Below are 18,945 nucleotides of genomic sequence, written 5' to 3' on the forward strand. Positions count from 1 at the left end.
GGCTCCTTCCTGCTCTGTTTAGTTTTTCAAGGTGGACAGAGAAGACTGGAGCTTAGAATTTCTGTAGTCCAATGTCCTCACTGACGGGTGGGGAAGGTAAGGGTCGGAGAGCTCCGCTGGCCACGTGCACGGCCGGTTCCTGCAGGAGCCCGGCCCGGTGTGAGCCGGGGGGCAACGTCTTCAGGAGCGAGTAGTGCCCGAGGAGACTCGTCGCCCATCCAGGCGTCCCTTCTCCTTGCTGTCCGGTCTCCCAGGGCCAGGACACCAGGGCCGGGGTCCCAGGGACACCTGGACTGGGTTCTCCTCCCCATAGTGCAGAGCACGGAGCCCTAGAAAGTGCCTGCACCCCTCCAGCCCAAGCAGAGGTGGGGCGGGGGATCAGAGACCGCCTGCAAGGTGAGTCTGGACTCAGCCCTGCACCTGCTGGGTTCCTGCAGGTCACCACGCGTGCTCTTGTCTCCCGCATACCAGCCGCCCGTGAGGTACAGTGGTGGCAAAACTTAAATCACTGGTGAGTGGGCACCGGTCTCTGCTGGAAACAGACAAGGATGGCAACGTGCACGAACCATCTCAGCACTCGATGCCTGCCGTACTGGGGGGGGCTTAGGTGTCCCGAGGTGCGCGTGAAGGGGGGTGTCCCTGGGAGGCGCAGGAAGCAGCCCGCGGGTCTAGAAGCTGCTCCTCAGGCGAGCACAGGAGCAGCAGCGCCAGGCCTGGCTGCGGGTGTCCCGGGGCGCGTCCTTCCGGGGGCCGTGGCCGTGCCTCCTTGGGACCTGCCGCGTGGGGAGCCGCCACGCCGCCCCGGGCACGGGGTGAGGAGCACCCCTGGTTTTCTAGCCCACGGCCACATCGCTGGGGACGGCACGACAGCGGAGAACGGCGGGCGCCAGGGGAAGAGCCTGAGAAACGCGCTCCTGGTGAGGAAGCCGGGGAGAGGACGTGATGGCAGCCCGGGGCGAAAGTGAAACAACTGCTCCCCGGCTCTGGGCCTGGGCGTCACAGGACACAGGGGAAGGCCCGGCGAGAAGGACCCGGCGCCGCTGACAGAAGCAGCACCTTCCTCTCCGCACCCTCGCCCGGGCCCGGCCTGCCCCCCTGCGCCGGGACGAAGTCTGGAGAGGGGACACTGCACAAGCCGCCTCGGGAGGGGCGCGTGGGTCTGGGGGACTCGCAAGCACCTTCTCCCCCGACTCTGGCCCCCGAGCCAGGGGAAACACACGCAGGGAGGCCGGGCCAGGGCTGCCACCGACCAGGGCAAGGCTGTCACCCTCCGTGCCGGCGGGAAGGCCCGGGCCCCCCAGGCCTGCTCCCCTGCGGGCCACATGCGGGGCCTTGGTGGGGGGGCAGGGAGGACGGGAGCACGAGGCAGTCTGGGTGACCAGTGCCGGGGAGGAGCTGGGGGCAACCTCACGGTGCCTCAGATGCCTCCTGCGAACCAAGGACAGGGCAGGGCACCTGCCACAGACGCCTCCCGCCCCCAGCCCCCAAGAGCTGCCACCCAGGAAGGGTCCTCCCGCTCGGCCAAAACTACCTTTTGAAGGAAGTTTTCTTCCAACCTCCCTCCACCTACCTCAGCCCCCTTTACTAAAGGAATAAGCTGGGCTTGCTTTCCCGAAGCTTCAGGGTCTTCTTTGTGCCCAGAAAATAAACTGGAAACCAGGGAAGGAGAAGGGAAGCGAGTGTGTTTCTGTGCACTGGTGTGACATGTCCCGGAGGAGGGTAAGTGGGGGGAGGGGGGGCTGAGAAAATATATCCTTTCATCAACTCCTGGGTGACCGCTTCAGTACACATGACTGTCTGAAAGCCAGAAACAGGACCTGCCGGGTGGTGCACGATGAAGCAGTCCGCAGCCTCCGGAGCACGAGTTCCATCCCCGGCCAGGGAGCTACCCACACGGCGGGGCAGACCTCTGCTGTCTCCCCGCTGCTCCCCTCAGCAGTGGATTTCAGTGGATCCGCCTGTTCTGCTCCCCACTCTGTCTCTGGTGGATCCTCTGCCCTACACCCCAGCTCTTGTATGCATAAATAAATAAATCTTTAAAATAAATAAATAAATATCAGAAATAAAATTCTGTCTTGTGTGAGGTTGATGCTGGAAAAGTGGCTTTTTCATCTTCCACTGCAAGAGACCCGGCCTTGACTTTGCAGCCCAAATGCGTCTGCACTGCAGACCTTGCAGGAGGCTAAACTGAAGCCAGGAGACCTCGGAGAGGTGTAAGGTAAGGCAGCAGGAGACCCCTGAGTGGCCAGCGGTTGAGGGGCAGCTGGGGCCCTCTGAGTGCCCCAGCCTGAGGCTCGCCCTGACCTTGGCTTCGGGGCTGGCGGGGTGGCCCCTGCAGGGACCCAGGCTCCACCCCAGCCCAGCAGCCTTCCTTGTCTTTTTGAAGCGTCGAAGGAGGCGGGCGTCCCTGGCAGTGTGGGGGACAGGAACCCCAGCAGAGCCGCCTTTTTCTGAGAGGAAACAGGTAATTTAAGAAGAAACACAACACCCGGCTCGCCAGCCCGCAGCAGGCCGGCCTCCAGGGGCCTGGAAGTCCTTTGAAGCCCCCCAAGCCTCGCCGGTGGTTTAGAAAACAGAGCAGGACAACTTTCCTCGCGCCCCTCCTCCGCGGCAGCTGTTCTGGCGGGTGCCCAGGGCGACACCCGCGATGCCCGATGCCCGATGCCCGATGCCCGATGCCCGATGCCCGATGCCCGGGACACGGTGCACATCGCGTCCCCCCAAGCGGCTTCGCAGCCGCCCGCCGCCGCCGCCACCTGTGGGGGCCTGAGGGCGCCGCGTGGCCCGCGACCTGCCCCCCTAAAGCGCCGCGCTGCGGGGGGCTGGGGCGGGGGGGGGGGTGGACAGACGACGGGGCGCGCCAGGCGGAGGGTCCCCGTCAGCCCCGGCGCGAGGAGGCCCCTGCCCGGCCTCCGCGGCCCTGGTTGGGGGGCGCCGCCGCGGGGCCGTGCGGACGCCCCGATCGGCCCGGCCGGGTGGCAGCCCCGGGTGAAGTGGGGGCGCGGGCGAGAGGAAGTTGAGGCGCGGGGCGCCAAAGGGCCCTCCCGGCTCCCCCTGCTCTCGGGGGCCGCGCCGCGGGGGCGTCCGAGTCGCCCCGGGCACAGGTGCAGGGCGGGCGCGCCAGCCCCCCAAGTCCCGGGCCCGCGGCCCCAGGGGCCCCCGAGCCCGGGCGCGCAGCCCCGCGCGGGGCGCCCCGAGCCCCCCCGGCCGCGCGCCCCCGACGGAGACCCGCGCGCGCCCCGAGCGCCGCTTCTGGGGGCCGGCGCCGTCAGTCGCGCGGGCGGCGGCCGGGGTGAGGTCGGCGCTCGCCGCGGAGCCGGGGCCGCGGGAAGTTGCGCGGCGGCGCCAGCCTCGGCGGCTCGGGGCGCGGCGGGCGGGCGGGCGCGGGGGGGCGGCGCGGGCCGGGCGGGCGGGCGCCGGCGGCAGGGGGAGGCCGCGCGCGGCTCCTCCTCTTCCTCCGCCTCCTCCAAACTCGCAGGGCGCAGCCGGCGCCGGGCCGCGAGCGCCGGAGGACGGAGCGGCCGCGCCCCGCGGAGGCCCAGCGCCATGGACAGCGACGACGAGATGGTGGAGGAGGCCGTGGAAGGTACGGGCGCGCGGCCGGGGCGCCGGGGGGGCGCGCGGGGGGCGCGCGGGGGGTGGCGGCTCCCCCGGCGCGCCGGGCCCGGCTCGGGCGCCCCCCAGGCCGCGGGGGCGCGCGGGGGCGCGGGGCGCGGGCCCGGCCGGGCCCCTGGAGACGCGGCGGCTCGCGCGCGCCCGGCCGCCCCCACCCCTGCCCGGCGGCCGCGCGCCCCGCGCCCCGGCCTGGCCCCGGCGGGCGACAGGGCAGGGCGCGCGGGAGGCGCCCCCGGCCCGGCGCCCGCCGCCGAGCCGCCCCCGCCGGCCTCGGGCCCGCGGCCCCCCCGGCCGCCGACCGGCCCCCCGCGCGCCCCGCGGGACCGCGTCCGGGTCGGGTCCCCCCGCGGCGCCGGGGCCGGCACGTGGCCGCCGCCCCGCGCTGGAGACGGGCGGCTGGAGCGCGCGGGGGGCGGGGGGGGAGGAACCTGGCCTCGGCGGCCCCCCGCGCACTCGGCGCCCCCCCGCGGGGAGCCCGGGGCGCCCCGCGCGGGCCCAGATCGCCGGGTGACACTTAACTTTCCGGGCTGCACGCGGTTGGCTGCGGGTGAGCTCACCCCGCGTCTCCCCGCCCCTGCGCCGCGCCCCTCCCCCGGCTTCTCGCCACTTTGTTTTGCTGAGTTTCTCCACCTCTTTTTTTTTTTTTTTTTGCTAGTTCTCAAAAGCGATGTGGGGACGTTATACAATCTCGCTGTTTGTCTCATGAGATGTTAGGATTTTGTAACAGTGAACACGGGAAAACACTCTCCGGAGCATTCTCTCTCTGTATTGTACCCCAGACGGTGCGTCGTGACGCTTTGGCGGTGCCGTGCGCCTTCACTCCAGAATCTCTCAAAGCCGGCGTCTGAGGAAGATAATTTTTGGTCTTTGGTGGAATCTGGTTTCTAGACAGTTTGTGGAAACAAGTTCTCATCAGTGGTGACGTGCATGTAGCAACACCCTCAAAATAATCAAGAGCCGCAGCGACGGCTGCGTGGGGAGAGGAAATGGGTTTTGCTCGCAGGCAGGTGGGCGCCCCGTGGTGGGGAGAGCTGGGGCCGGCCAGGTGGGACAGGAGGGCCGGGAGCGGCCAGGTGGGACAGCCTCTGCGCCCCGAAGGTGCTGCGTCCTGCTGTCGCTCCCCAAACTTCCCATTTCCTCTCCGGCCCCGAGGCTGCTGGTGGTGGCTCTGCACTCACAGCTGTTATGCGCTCCGCGGCTGCCTGGCTCTCTGGGCTGGACTGTTGGGGCCTAGTGACAGCCTCTTCCGCCTTAAGTTGGGAACCCGGGTACCCCCTGTTGTCCGAGCGGATGACCCAGGGTGACACAGGCTGTCTGGGTGGGGAGGGCCCAGGGTGACACAGGCTGTCTGGGTGGGGAGGGCTTGCTCTCGCGCTTCAAAGTTTACTTTTTCCTGGAAAATGGGATGCGGGCCCCGCCAGCAGGCTAGAGCGCCTTCACCCTGGAAGCTGTTTGGAAACAGAGTGTCCTGGTCAGCAGGCTCCTTGCAGCGGACAAGCAGCTTGAGAAGTTTATGATGGAGAAGTTTATTGAGGTTGTTTTGCTCTTGACCAGTGATAGAAACGCGGAGCTGCTGGCCTGAGCAAGGTGACCCTGCAAGAGAGCAGCCAGAGTGAGTGGCCAGCGGCAGAGCTCGCCTGACGGGGCCCGGGGCACGGTTCATACGCAGGCCCGGACGGCTGGCTTAAGTCTGGAACGTGCGGAGCAACCGGGGACCCGTGCCCGCTCGCTGTCCCTCAGTCCCCAGCTCTCTCCAAATCCTGAGAAGCTTCTGAGGCTCAAACCCGCACCTGCCAGGGACTCCTCTCCGGCCACCCTTGGCTCCTCCAGGGGACTGCGGCCAGCTCTGCCTGACATGTGTGGGCGCGGCTGAAAGCTGCCTGGCTGTCTCGGCGACGGTGCCCGCCCGCCCGGCTCTCCGCGAGCAGCACCTGTCTGTCCGCAGTGGGATGGTGGTCTGAGCTCTTGCTCGCTGCTCCGGCTGGTGAGCTGCCTGTGCCCAGCCTCCCCCCCCCGTGCTGAGCGCTTCATTCACAGTGTCCGCTTGGTCCTTATCAGCGGGTGCGGATGTTATCTCGGTTTCGCAGAGGAGGAAACTGAGGCTCGGAGGAGTTATGCACTAGTGCAAGGGCACTCTGGGGAGGAGGCGACCTTGGCCTCCAGGACTCCACTCCGGCCTTCCAACTGTCCGCTACATTTTTTTCTTCTTTATTTTGAATGAGTCACTCAGTATATGACTTGCGTGGTCACTGGGTTTGGAGGCCAGTTTGGAAGTCCAGGCAGTGTCTCTCCCGCGTTCTTCAGAGGCTGCTCTGGCAGTCAAGTAACCTCAGAAAGCCATGGCGGGGAGGGGCTTCGCCGCCTCTCAGAGAATGCTCTTTCTTCCTCCTCAGAAACCTACTCTGCAGCAGAAATTGGTCATATCAGGACTTGTGTCCTGTCCTACACCTATGGGTCTCTGTCAGGGTGGAAGTGTAGCCCCGGGCAGTTTGGAAACACAAAGCGAGGAACTCCTGCGGGCGAGGGTGGGGGGGTCTTGCACCGGAGCAGCCTGCTCCTCCAGAAGGGCAGGGGCCCTGGGCCTCAGAGGCCAGAGGAGGCCACCTGAGAGCTTCTGTGGCTTTTTATTTTTTAAGGATTTATTTATTTATGCACACAAGAACTGGGGTACAGGCCATATGTGCGGAGGGTGAGAGGATTCACCAGAGACAGAGCAGGGAACAGAACAGGCGGATCTACTGAAACACACTGCTGAGGGGAGCAGCGGGTGAGCCAGGAGAAGTCTGCTGCGCCATGCGGGTTCTCTCTGGCCGACCGGGGGATTGAACTCGTGCTGCAGAAGTGCGGATTGCTTCGTAGTACGGTGCTTAACCCCTTGCGCCACCAGGGAGGCCCTACTGTGGCTTTTTAAAAACATTTTGAGCCTCTTTGGTTCACTGGGGAGTGAGATTTAGGAATATTCATCAGCATATGTATTTCTTTGGCGATAGCTGTGAATTCAAGATAGTCCCTAATATAATTTCAAATAAATGTATCTACACAGGGTAGATTATGGTGGTTGAGAAAGAAATAAGGGGGGTGGGGGTGTTGGGCAGAGTTGAGAAGGGGACTTTGAGCAAAGACACAGAGGTGTGGACTGCAGCAAGCCGGAGATCGGAGCACGGCTCCAGGGAGAGCGACAGACCAGGTGAGCAGGTGAGGAGCACTCAGTAGGTCTGCCACAAAGCTTCCAGGGCAGGGATAAAGGGAAAACCTAGGAAGGTCGGAACTCTCTCCCTAACTAAGGAGCCAGAATGACAAACAAGCACCTCAGTGTTCCCTTCAAAACACTGAGAATATTTTTTCATAGTCTCCCTAATGCCTTATCCCGCCTGGCTCTCCAAGACAGCCCCGCTCTGCACTCGGAAAATACTTGCTAAGAGGCTGTGGCCGCAGATTACATCTGTGCCCTCACCACCGGGCAGGAGCTCTGGCAAAGATCGATGCTCAGAAATCAAATCAGGTTTTAACAGCCCGTGCAAATGCAGCATCATGGGGACGTACTCCTGGCATTAAGCAGACAGTAAGTTTGCCTTTTATTGTGACTTTTTTGTAAGAAAGCAATTCAATTCTACAAACCAACTATGCATGTGAGGCTCAGGGTCTGCCATTCTGAAGGACACACACACACACACACACGCACGCACACTTAGCTCTCCTAAGGAAGCCTGAGGCAGTAACCAGCACCGTGACCTGGAGGGAATTTCTGCACCCAGGGCTCTGTCCCTGAGCTGAGCACAGACCTGGCTCTCAGCGGGTTACAGGAAAAGCTCAGGGGCAACCCGAGGGGAAAAACCGAACTTTCTGTCTGTTCCATAGATAACGGTCTTCAGAATAAAGTGAAAAAGTGGATTTGTGAGACCAATACCCCCCGCCCCCGACTTCTATAAATGTTTCAAACCATGCCGCAGACAGCGGGACTCGCGTGAGCTGGGAGGGCACTGCCAGCACAGGGCCGGTGTTCTCGTGCCTTCTCCCTGTTGTCCGGGGCCTGTCTGCTGGGGACTGGCCTGGGAGGCTCCAGGTGGCTTGTGTTTACCAATCACCCTCAGTCCAGGCAGGCAGGACTAGTGTTCCTCTGAGCTGCCAGTGCTTGGAAGGCACAGGAGTGGGCAACCGAGATACACTGTTAAGACTCCCGGCAGTTCTGCGATCATCATCATCACTACACGAGCTCGCCACCTCTCCCGGGCCCGCCTGCATCTGCCGGCCGGGGGGCGTCCGCTCCCGCCATCGGCGGGGAAGGAAGGGTGGTCAGCGCCTTTGCCTTTTTATCTTCAGAGAAAGGGACCTGAAAGACTGCACGGGGGCCTGTCCTTGGCGTGCTCAGAGTGGTTCTGTGCTTCCTCCTCCATCAGACTGGAATTTGGGAGATCCTGGGGGCGTTAAATGAGATAGCAGGAGAGCCGTTGCCCCCGTCCCGGGCGCAGCAGGGATGCAGCCTTTCTCTTCTCTGTGTGTCACATCCTGGTCCATGAGCTTGACTCTGGCTAACAAGTGGTCTATGACCTGCCTGCCCGGTGGCACTCGAGTGGGCGCGTCTGACACTGACGCTGGGAGGAGCGAGGGCTGAGGGAGGCCCCTCTCCCCGACATTTCCTTCTTTTCAAGAGTGTCTCCCTTGTTACTGTTTTGGTTGTGGCTGCTGTTTTACATAGGAAGTTCAACTGCTAGGAAACCACTCCAGTCTACGCGGTGTTTGGGGGTAGGGGACATGAAGGATCTATACCTTTGTTTTCCAGCTGCTGTTCATTGGCCTGTTGGTTGATCACACCGTCTGAGATGGAGACAAAACAACCGAGCCAGAACAGGGGTCCTGCAGGGGTCTGATAGAGGGAGATTCCAGAACATTCTCTTTAGAATGGCAGGAAGTGCCGCGACCTTCTGTCCACACACAGTCTGGGGCCATGGAGTGGCATCGCTCCTGGATCCTCTCCCCGGGGGGCTCAGAGGTGACGGGTCCCCTCACTGGCCTGTGGGAAGAGGCTGTGACAGTCTCCCTCACGGAGTGAGGTTGACATTTTGCTTTCACCCCACTTGGGATGAGCACTGTTGGAGTGACAGGACACGCCCATCTCCTCTGATATCTGAATGCCCTCGCTGAGGGCGCCCTGGCAGGGGGACTTACTCAGAAACAGGCTGGGCCTATTGTGGAGGGAGGTTGGAAATGAATCCACCTGTGTTTCCCCCCCTATATGCTCATATCTATCAGCATATTCCTACTCATCTAAAGTAGAATAACAAATTATCAAATATTAACTTCTTAATGTCTGAAATATTAACTTTTTATCAAATATTAACTTTGTAATGTCTGAAATATGGAAACTGTTTTCTCTAAGGAAAGCATTTGCAGCAAATCAGTTCACATATCAGGCTAAAAGGATTGCTTTGATATTTACACCTAAATTGAAAGTAGAGTATTAAATGCCTAGGCATGTTAACAGCTACATTTAATTTGATCCCAATAATGTCTTATAAAAGAAAGCTTTTAGCTATGCACTGGCTTTTTTTTTTTTTTTAATAAAAAGAAGGATTTATTTCAATGAGAAAATGCCATCAGCAGATATTTAGAAAATAATTGTCCAAAGTATTTCTTATGACTCAGGTGTCATTGAATTATGTCACCTACAGTGGGTTTGTGAAGAAGAAGAAAGCGATTATAGCCTCGTTCCCTCCTAACCATTAATTTCCTGGTTCTTGGTGAAAAAACTGTGTTAAGAGGAAAGGAACCATGTCAACTACCATTTATTTAAGTAGCCGTGTTCGATTATAATACGTCAGGTAGCTCGTTCTACAGTCAGATGCAGCCATAAAGCCAATATATTTGTTCATTGTCATGTGTATGTGACCAATAATACAAATAAAGCATTTTTGTTCTCCGTGAGAGTGCTTCCCGCCTCTTCCGAGGGGTGATACTCTTTTATCGTTTTAGAAGAAGTCCCTTTAGGAGGCGAGGCATTCATCGTGGCGATATGATTTGTTTCTTTTTATGTCTGTGACCCCTCTGGAAGCCGTGTTTAAGTGTTTACTGCGCCGGCACCACATGCAGTGGTTAATGTTTCCATACCTTCAGCCGTGACCCCGGTCGTTAACCCAGGAAAAAGCCAGTAGATGAACTGCCTTCATTTTCAGCATCTCTGCAAAAATCCGCTCCCCAGAATGAGGTGGTTTCTGGGCTTTGTGAAACATCTAGACAGTGATAAAAACCTGAGCGTTGGCTGTAAACACACTACAAGAAGATGCCAGCCGCCTGTGATCCCGGCGAAAGGGTGACTGAAAGATCACAGGGTAACAGCTGCCACCAAGGCGCAAACTCGCCGCTTAAATAGCCATGTAGACCCTGGAAAACCCGAGACTCTGAACACAGTCAGCGGGGCCGGGACAAAGCTACCATGAAACATTCAAAACTGAAAGATTTTGTAAAGGAAAGAAATGTGTTCAAGGTTAAACGGAAGTTCAAGTGTAGAAGGACTCTGAGTTCCCGCGTCAGGGCAGTGAGGTGGACGGATATAGGGCACTTTCGGAGACGTGGCTCTGTCCTCACTGTGGGGGGTGACAGGTGGCAGTGGGGCGCCCCGAAGCCTCTGGCTAACCTCGCCGGACTGCCTCATGACAGGTGAAATCAGATTGTGCGCTTAGCTCTGGACTTAGCCGACTCATTCCCAGCGTCTACGCGGCAGGGGCCTCTGAGGTGGGGCTGGCTGTCTCCGGCACGTGTCAGACGCAGACGTGGCTGCGCACAGCTCGGGCCCCAGGGAAGGGACGCGCGTTCCGGGTTCGTGTGCTGGAGAGTGTCCCCTGCCTGGACCGGTTGCTCTGCAGAGTCTGAGCAGCGGTCAGGTCAACACTGCCCTGCAGGCAGAGGACTCTCCCAGGCAGGGGCGCGGCCGGCCACCGTTCCTCCACTGACCTGTGGCTCCTTTGTCCAGGGCACCTGGACGACGATGGGTTACCCCACGGGCTCTGCGCCATCACCTACTCCTCTGCGGACAGATTCGAGGGTAACTTCGTGCACGGAGAGAAGAACGGACGGGGGAAGTTCTTCTTCTTTGACGGCAGGTAACACTCTACACTTTCCTTTTGTCCTCTGGGGCTAACAGTGACTTTATTCGCAGCAATGATACAAATGAAAGAATGTAAGTGAATGGCTTGGTTACAAGTTAAAGAACAAATCAGAGTAACCCTGCATGCAGGCACTGTGTGGGGGCAGGGGATGGGGGGCCAGCGGGACGCAGCTCCCCACAGCAGGCGAAAGGGCTCCTCTGTGCCAGGTGGGGGTCTGCACAGGCTGGTTAGCGCATCAGCCCATTCCCTGGTGGCCTGGCCCTGCCTGATCAGGGGCGCATCTTGGTGAAATCACCCAGGGTTTTTCTCGAGGGTTAGTCGTGGAGTCACTTGCCATGACTAAACCCAGTACATGTCTTAGAAAGACCTACCCGCTTTCTACCCAAAGCAGCGCCTAAATCTACACCTGTCTAGTAACCTTTCCCCGAAACGTTCCACTGCTCGGTGGCATCAGTGCTCCCGTCCTCAGGGGCCACTTCTTGACTTGGTGAAGGAAACATGGCCGCCTCATGGCTTCTGCAGCGTCATCAATTTCTTCTGAGATCGGGCAAGAGAATAAGTAGCCAAGTTCTCCAAAGCCACAGCCTGGCGGGTCGACCTAGCAGGGTCAGGATCCAGGACGCCTGGTCTTGGGTGCGGTCCCTTAAGGCTGGCATTGCCACAGCTGTGCTGTCTCTGCTCTGCCGCTAGTTAAATCATTTTCACGGTAAAACTAAGGTCTGCTTTGGCCTCTCGTGATCCCGCTGACCTGTCCAGAGGGGACCTTCGCCTGCCTCTTGTCCGTAACTTTTCTGGAAAGTGTCACCTTCGCCTCTTGCTGCAGTTGTTCTTTCATTCATTCAACAAATATATGTGTGTGTAAATACCCTATTCCCCTACATAACATTTAGGGGACAAGGTTAATAATAGATAGGTGCAGATTTAGGGGCTGCTTTTTGGTAGGCCTTTTTAAGGGGCATCCCGGATTCGGTCATGGCAAGTCACCACTGCAACTCACAAACCCGGAGTTCCCCTTGAGGGCAAGAGGAGTTTGAGCTCATCTTCCGTTCTTCTTAGCACTCCCTTAACTTGATACTAAAAAAAAAAGAGAGAAAAAGAAAGAGAAAGAGAAAGAATGCTGAATGGTTATGGGAGCTGAAAGAGAGGGGTAGGATCCATGCGTCCCTCTCGCGCTCTCTTTCTCTCTCTGCATCTGAGGGGTTGGTGATCCTACCCTGTCGTGGATCAATTCTGGGGACCACACCCCCAGCAGTCTGGCTCAGTGCAGGTCACGTCTTACCGCATACCCTGACACAGCAATAAAGGGCTAGAACAGGCTTTGGAACCAGTGTGTCAAGAACGAGCACCATGTCAGCTCCAAGACACCAGCCCCATCAAGCCCAAGGGCACCACACAGGAGTCTGAGACGCCCCAGCTCCTCCCTCCCTCTGTGAGACTAGTCAGGCCAGCTCCCAGCCGCATCTCCAGTTACTCCAGTTGCCCCACGTGTGGTCCACATGCAGCAATTGGGGTGTGTGTCAGGACATGTAAAGGCTGGACCAAGCCTAGGTCAGCTTAAAGCAGTTGTCTGTGGCTCCCTGGGAGGGGGATTTCCCATCAGTTGTTGACTTTTTTCTTTAAGAAAAAAACCTCCCAGGAGCCTCCCCAGTGGCACAAGGTGTTAAGTCCCAGCACTATGAATCTATCCGCAGCTTCTGCAGCACGAGTTCGATCCCCGGCCAGGGAGCAATCCACATGGCCCAGCAGACCTCTCCTGGCTCGCCTGCTGCTCCCCTCAGCAGTGAATTTCAATAGATCTGCCTGTTCTGCTCCCCACTCTGTCTCTGGTGAATCCTCTCACACCCCACACCTCTGGCCTACATGCCAGTTCTCGTATGCATAAATAAATAAAAAATAAATCTTTAAAAAAAATTAACTGAAGAACAGATAAATACGTGCATGGATGGATATAAAACCTGAAACCATAAAAAACATCGAGGAAAACACACACAAAATACCCCATGACATAGGCTTCAGTGATGTCTCAATGGCAAGACAACCGAAAGAGAATACAAACAGAGGGAACTACCTCATGCCAAAAGGCTTCTGCACAGTGAAAGAAAATATCACTAAAACGAAATAACAAAAAACCCTGCTGAAATATTTGTGGGGGGAAAAGTCTACATCTCTGTCTATTAATTTTTCTTGCAATTACCACTTCCAACTTTCAGAGTTGGGTGCGTTGGGTAAAGTAAAGGGGAATCCCTATGCTTTTACTGCCAGGCAAGAGGTTTTCATTTGGAGAAATCTCCCCACAGAGGCTGGAATCAAGGTTTTGAAATAACAGGTGTAGAAACCAAAAGTTTCTGTTGGGGCTTAAGAAACTCGTTGAAACCTGTACTGTGGGTTGATTTTCCCATTCAAGAGTTTGTTTCAATTTCGGAGCTTTGTTTAGAAAATCAGAGTATAGAAACAAGTTTTTGAAAAGAACAGAAAGTTAAAAAAAAAAAGTTTAAGACTAAATAGAATTAAAATGAACAAAATAATTAAAGAAAAAGAAAATGGCAAAGCCTAATGACAGAGCCGGCCTGATGCATCCTAATCTGTAAAACTTGGATCCAGGTGTGTGATCTTAAACTATTGAGTTTCAATTCAAAAAGCTGCACATATTTAATGTATACAACTTGATTAGCTTGAAGCTAAGTTTATATCCATGAAACTTTCACTGTCATCTATTCCATATATTGGGTGTGTGATTTATGGGAAGTCCTTTAAACACATGAATTTATAGCAATAAAGTCCTAGAATTAATTTTCCCTTGATATAGACTGTGATACACCTGAATAGGAATTTTGAATATTCAGATCATCAAGAAAGTAGCCCTGTCACATTTTTTTAACCAAGTCCTTCACAGAAACAGAGTTTTTTGTTTTTTTGTTTTTTTTTTAATGGGACCCTCGCCGGCGGCCGGGGATTGAACCGGCGCTGCAGAGGCTATGGGCAGCCTCACGGCCCAGCGCTCAACCGCTGCGCCACCAGGGGAGGCCCAGAATGTTTTTATTTTTAATAAAAAACTTCAAGAAACACAGAAATGTAAAAAATGAATTTTCTCCTTTTTTCTGACCCGAACCCTCCCGTCACAGAGCACCACTGTTGACCGAGAATTTAAGCCTCTTACTTCAATACACCCACGGTGAAGTGAGGAAGTAACTGTCTACTTGCAGGCAGTTTAAACAGCCACGGCGCATATGATTTCCCTTCTTTCTACATCTCCACCTCAAAACGTGGCTAGTCTTGAGGTCTCTCTCTATCGCGTCTCCCCTTCAGTGCACGACAAGAGGTGAAGCAGAAGAGCCTGTGGCTGCGCCTGCCCCTCGCTGCCCGCGTGCACCCCGCAGGGAGGAACGATGGGAAAATGGACCTTATTTTGAAAATTGGCTCTTCCCACAGCTGTTCTTTTCTATTTTCCCCCCTTTCTGGAGGAAAGAAGAAAACTACCCTGAGGTTGGGCCATTGGGGCGTCACTTGGTCCCGGTGCCTTTGTGCCGAGTGTCCCGCGGGCATGGCTGGGGCTCAGGAGCAAGCTGAGGGGACACAGCTCGAGTTTATGTTGCACCCGACTCTGCATGTCCTTTTAATGTATTCTTTCTCTTCACTGCCCTCCTTTCAGCCAGCATCTGTGGCTATCGGGACATTTTACCTGGGCGTCTCAATCCCCAGAGTGGCCCAAGAGGAGGCGAGAAGGCTGGCGCTGGGCTGTGTGACTTTGGGGGTCACGTGGTTTTGGCCTGATTGTGAGGTAGAGATGAGGTGTTTGTTCAGTTTTAATTTTTGTTTAAGATTTATTTATACAAGAACCAGGGTACAGACCAGATGCGCAGGAGGGTGAGAGGATTCACCAGAGACAGAGCGGGGAGCAGAACAGGCAGACTGACGAAATACACTGCTGAGGGGAGCAGCGGGCGAGACAGGAGAGGTCTGCTGTGCCATGTGGGTAGCTCCCTGGCTGGGGATCGAACTCGTGCTGCAGTGGCTGGGAATAGCTTGACAGCGCTGAGATTTAATCCCCTGTGCCACCAGGGAGGCCCAGTTTTAAATTTTGAATATCTACTGTGGGTGCTTCCTGATGGCCAGGTCTATTTCAGAGTGCTGTTTACTGCTCCTTGGCTGCTGCCTCCTGAGCCCTGGGCACTGCTGAGGTCGACCAGCTGCACTACCTGGTCGGGCGAAGTGTGCCCCCGAGGTGGTCATTGGCCCGATGGCCCGTGTGGGGCTCCGTTCTATTGACAAGCCACCCAACAGGGCTGCGGCTTCCCAGGTGACTGGTCCACACGGGCTTTCCTGGAGAGTTTTTAGAAAGCACTTGGTCACGCTTTTGAGAAAGCAGAGCAGGAATGGGCAGCTGAAGGTCCCAGATCCCAACCTCTCACAGAAGGCCAAAGTCCTTCCTGTGTTCCTGACACTCATCCACTTTTACTAAAACCAGCACAACAAATATATTCTAGGGTGACAATGCGTGTGACATCCCGGGGCGGGGACGGTTACCCACAGAACTGGGAATACCCATCGTGTGTTGGGTCCTGGGCCTGTTGGCTTCAGAACAACCTGTGAAGCCGCTTGATGACCCTATTTTATATGAGGATATTAACCCTTTGCACTCCGCTGTCCCTTCTCAGGGGACATCGGAATTCTAGCACATCACTCGGATGTCCCCTCTCAGGGGACATTGCAATTTATTAGTGATTACGGGGAATTGAGGTTATTTTAACGCAACTTTTTGAGACATGCATGTTTCCCTGAAGTCTTATCTTGAAATGGCACAAGAAATTAAATCAAAATATTGTAAAATGGTTCGGAGTGCAAAGGGTTAAGGCTCAGAAGACTAACTTCCCAGGGTCGCCTGGATGCTGCGAGTTGGAGCTGTACTTCAGTCAAGGTGAGCTCAATTCCAGAGTCCTCCCTCTTCATTCTGTGCCCTGCCCTCCTCTGAAACTAGGTCTGTCCCTGCCGACCTTTCTTCCCTGCCTTAACTTCACCTGAGGTCACACCTTCACTTTAATTGTGAGTTCAAAGGAACCCGGGGCAAATGCAGCTACTTTCTTGTAGGCGTTCTCACAGGCTGGTAGGAGCTCGGCAGATTGATGGAAGGTTTTGTTGAACAGTCAGCTTAGAAGACTCCTGTTCTAGGAGTTGGCCTCCTGGAATTTCTGTTTCCTCATTTATAAAAAGAGGATAATTATGCCTGCCTTTCCGAGTTATTGTAAAGATTGAGAAAACCTGAAAAGGCCTTGTAGCTGAGTGGTACCTAGTTGGGGGCTCTTGGATTTTATTCTCTTGTTCTCTACCTGCTATTCCCCTGGCTTTGATGTGTGGACACAGAGCATACATAAATTTAAGGGGTACAATGTGATGACTGATACATGTGTATATTGTGAAGTGATTACCAAAACTAGGTTAGTTAACACCTCTGTGCCCTCACATTGCTAATGTGTGTGTGTGTGCTGATAATGTTTAAATTCTACTCTCTTAACTTGAGAGTGTGTGATGCAATATTGTCACTATGTGGCCATCAGTTCCTGGCCTTGCTCTGTTCCTGAAGATGAAATGACAGGAAACCAGGCAAAAGCAGCTGAGACCAAGATGGAGAACTTTTGTAGTGAGTCACTAGCCCTTTTCCTTGATGAATGATGCCAACCCGTTCACCAGACAGCGCTGAGTTAGGATAACATCAGAACAGGGCATGCTGACCCACACAGCTCACGCGGCCCTGGCTCGGCCAGCCTGAGAGGTGGGAGGTGGTCTTTGAGACTAGTCCACCATCTCCTCTGGCCGCACGCCTGATCCAACCCGATTTCCTCCCACCAACTCCCATCTCTGGAGTTTTGGCTTCCAAGTGGCGCGGCCAGACCCGCTCCAGCAGCACTGCTGACGGCCGCGCCCACCATGCACGTTTCCACCCTGTTCTTTAGGAGCCCCAGGACTTAGTCCTCTTCAGCTGGACTGTGTTTCCTGGGGCCAGTGCCTGCGCCTGCCCCACCTCCCAGCCCCTGGAAACCACCACCCCGGCCTCTGTTTCACGAGCTGGCCCTCAGCGTTCTGGGTGTGAGGGAGGACAGAGTGACACTGCGCCCTCCTTCTGTCGCCTACACATGCCCCTCCTGCCCCCTGGGCTCGTCGGGGCCAGATGACTAATAAAGCAGCATCACAAGGGTTAGCAAAGGAAAATCCATCCTTTTCATCACACACACACACACACACACACACACACACACACGGAGAAGTTATGTGGTGGGAAATCCTGACCAATCATGGGGCAGATCAGGGTGTTAGTCCAGGCTCAGGCACCTGGGGCGTCCCGGAGAGGGAGAGACTCGGCCTGACGGGGGGAGTGAGACCTCGGCCTGCCCTGTGGGGAAGATTCTCGGGTAGGGAGGACATGTTTGAGGATAAGCCTACACCTGGAGGAGACCCCCAGACTATGTTCTTCTAGGGCATAAAAGGGGGAGCCGTGATGCGTCTCTGAGTAGAAGGGAGAAGCTTAGGATGTAAAGATCTCTTCTCTCTTTCTCTTTCTTCTTTTTTGAGCATCTCTCCTTGGGTTAAGGTCAGGTGAAGCCCGTAGGCAAGGACAGAAGCTTCTCCTGGCTGTCAGGGCCTTCACTGCCCTCAATGCCAGACCATCTGCATCTGTCAGTAGTGACCGGAGACTCCCTAGGGCTCGCGAGCCTGCCGGCCTCTGGTTTCCCTTTCCAGTAACTGCGGGAGACGCTCGCTGGGCAGAGCCAGGACGGCCCAGCTGACCCTTGTGGGAGCCTGGCCCCAGCGTTCCCTCTCAGTTTCCTCTTGTCAAAGCAGAATGACCCCACTTCCCATGACCATCCTTGTGTGCAGGAAACTCCTCTTAAACATACGCGGCGTTGGTGTGTTGGGCGAGGGTGCGGCTGGATAATGCCCCATTTGTTCCGACAAAGGGCTCGCACGCAGCTGGGCCCACCGCGCGCAGCTGGCCTCCAGTGCAGGCGCGGAGAGGCGAGCCTCAGCCCTGGCAGAGGGCCGTAGCAGCAGGCCCTTGGCGGGAAGGTGCTGGGGAGCAGCTGGGGGGCTGGACACGCCAGGGGGAGCATGTGCGACTCCCTGTTATTTAACACTCCAGACACCCAGCCCTCTCGATGTGCTGCTAAGCCGGGGAGGTCTTCCTAGCCCGGCCTCTCAGGACATGGTCACACCCATGCACACAGTCACGTTCTCAGTGCCGCCGGGAGCCCGAAGTCTGCAGGGCTCAGGTGTAACAAATAAAGCTCCAGGGCAACTAGTGCAGTGGGAGCGGGGCGAGCCCACGGAAGAGCGCGTCACTGCGTCTCCGCCAGGTGCTCGTTGCTCACCTGACATGGGGACGCACCTGGCATCGTGTCCCTCCTGGTGGCCCTCTCGTCACACGGCCGCTGCGGTCCCTCCGGTGTCGCGTGTGCTCCGTCGTGAGTTGCCCTTCGCCAAGGTGGTTCTTTTCTCATCGTGGAGCCTGATGACGGTCGAGTCGCATCAGTTCCAGCCTCCCTGATGTAGAGTGCTGATTATTTATGCGCGGGCTCGGCCGAAGAGCTCGTTCTTCTCTTCATGAGTGTATCAAGCCTGTTTGTCATGGATCGTACAAGCAAAACCGAAAGAGGACGATTTATCTCCTTGGGAGGCTACAAGTAGTGTAATTACAATGTAATCAGAGGCCAGCGCTGCTTGGCCTGTGCTCTTCGCTTAACAATTACAGATCATTCTGAACTTGAGGGAATGAACGATCATAGCTACAGATCATAGCTGAACTTGAGGGAATGAATGATACCGCGTATTTTGAAATAATCTGACAACCATTTTTGCTGAACAGCTCACCTGGTAAAAATCTGACCCTGCCTTCCCCTTATTCCACACGTCAGCCTGGAAGGGAATTCTTCTTCAGGACTGCAGGGCCCAAGCTCCACCAGCTGCTGATGAGACCACGACGAGTGTAGGCACGTCCATGAGCACATGAATACACACACGCGTGTGCACTTAAGGAAGGCCCCATAGAGGTCCCGCAGGGATGGAAGGGGAGTCTCTTGACACAGTGATTATGGTTGTCACCAATAACTAACGCGTTAATGACGAAACAGCATGAGGCATCTCCACGCTCTAAATCACGTTGGTGGCGTAGAGGCCACTCTAGACAAGCGTTTGGAGCCTGGGACGCTGCCCGTGGGCGCCGGCCTCCGCTGAGGGA

The 18,945-nt window shown here is 56.5% G+C and overlaps 1 protein-coding gene across 1 annotated transcript in view; it reads left to right on the top strand.

The window, feature by feature from the left end:
- Positions 1 to 3,434: 3,434 nt before the first annotated feature.
- The window catches only part of SETD7 (SET domain containing 7, histone lysine methyltransferase), a gene marked incomplete at its 3' end in the record, with an annotated part of 29,250 nt that continues 13,739 nt past the window's right edge, over positions 3,435 to 18,945 (top strand). Inside the window, exons 1-2 of the mRNA XM_084245060.1 lie at positions 3,435 to 3,586; positions 10,583 to 10,712. Of these exons, the coding sequence (XP_084101186.1) occupies positions 3,547 to 3,586; positions 10,583 to 10,712 (170 nt within the window). The 5' untranslated portion in view covers positions 3,435 to 3,546. The remainder of the gene's footprint in view (positions 3,587 to 10,582; positions 10,713 to 18,945) is intronic.

The sequence above is a fragment of the Talpa europaea genome (genome assembly GCF_964194135.1).
Source record: "Talpa europaea genome assembly, chromosome: 10".
Lineage (NCBI taxonomy): Eukaryota > Metazoa > Chordata > Mammalia > Eulipotyphla > Talpidae > Talpa > Talpa europaea.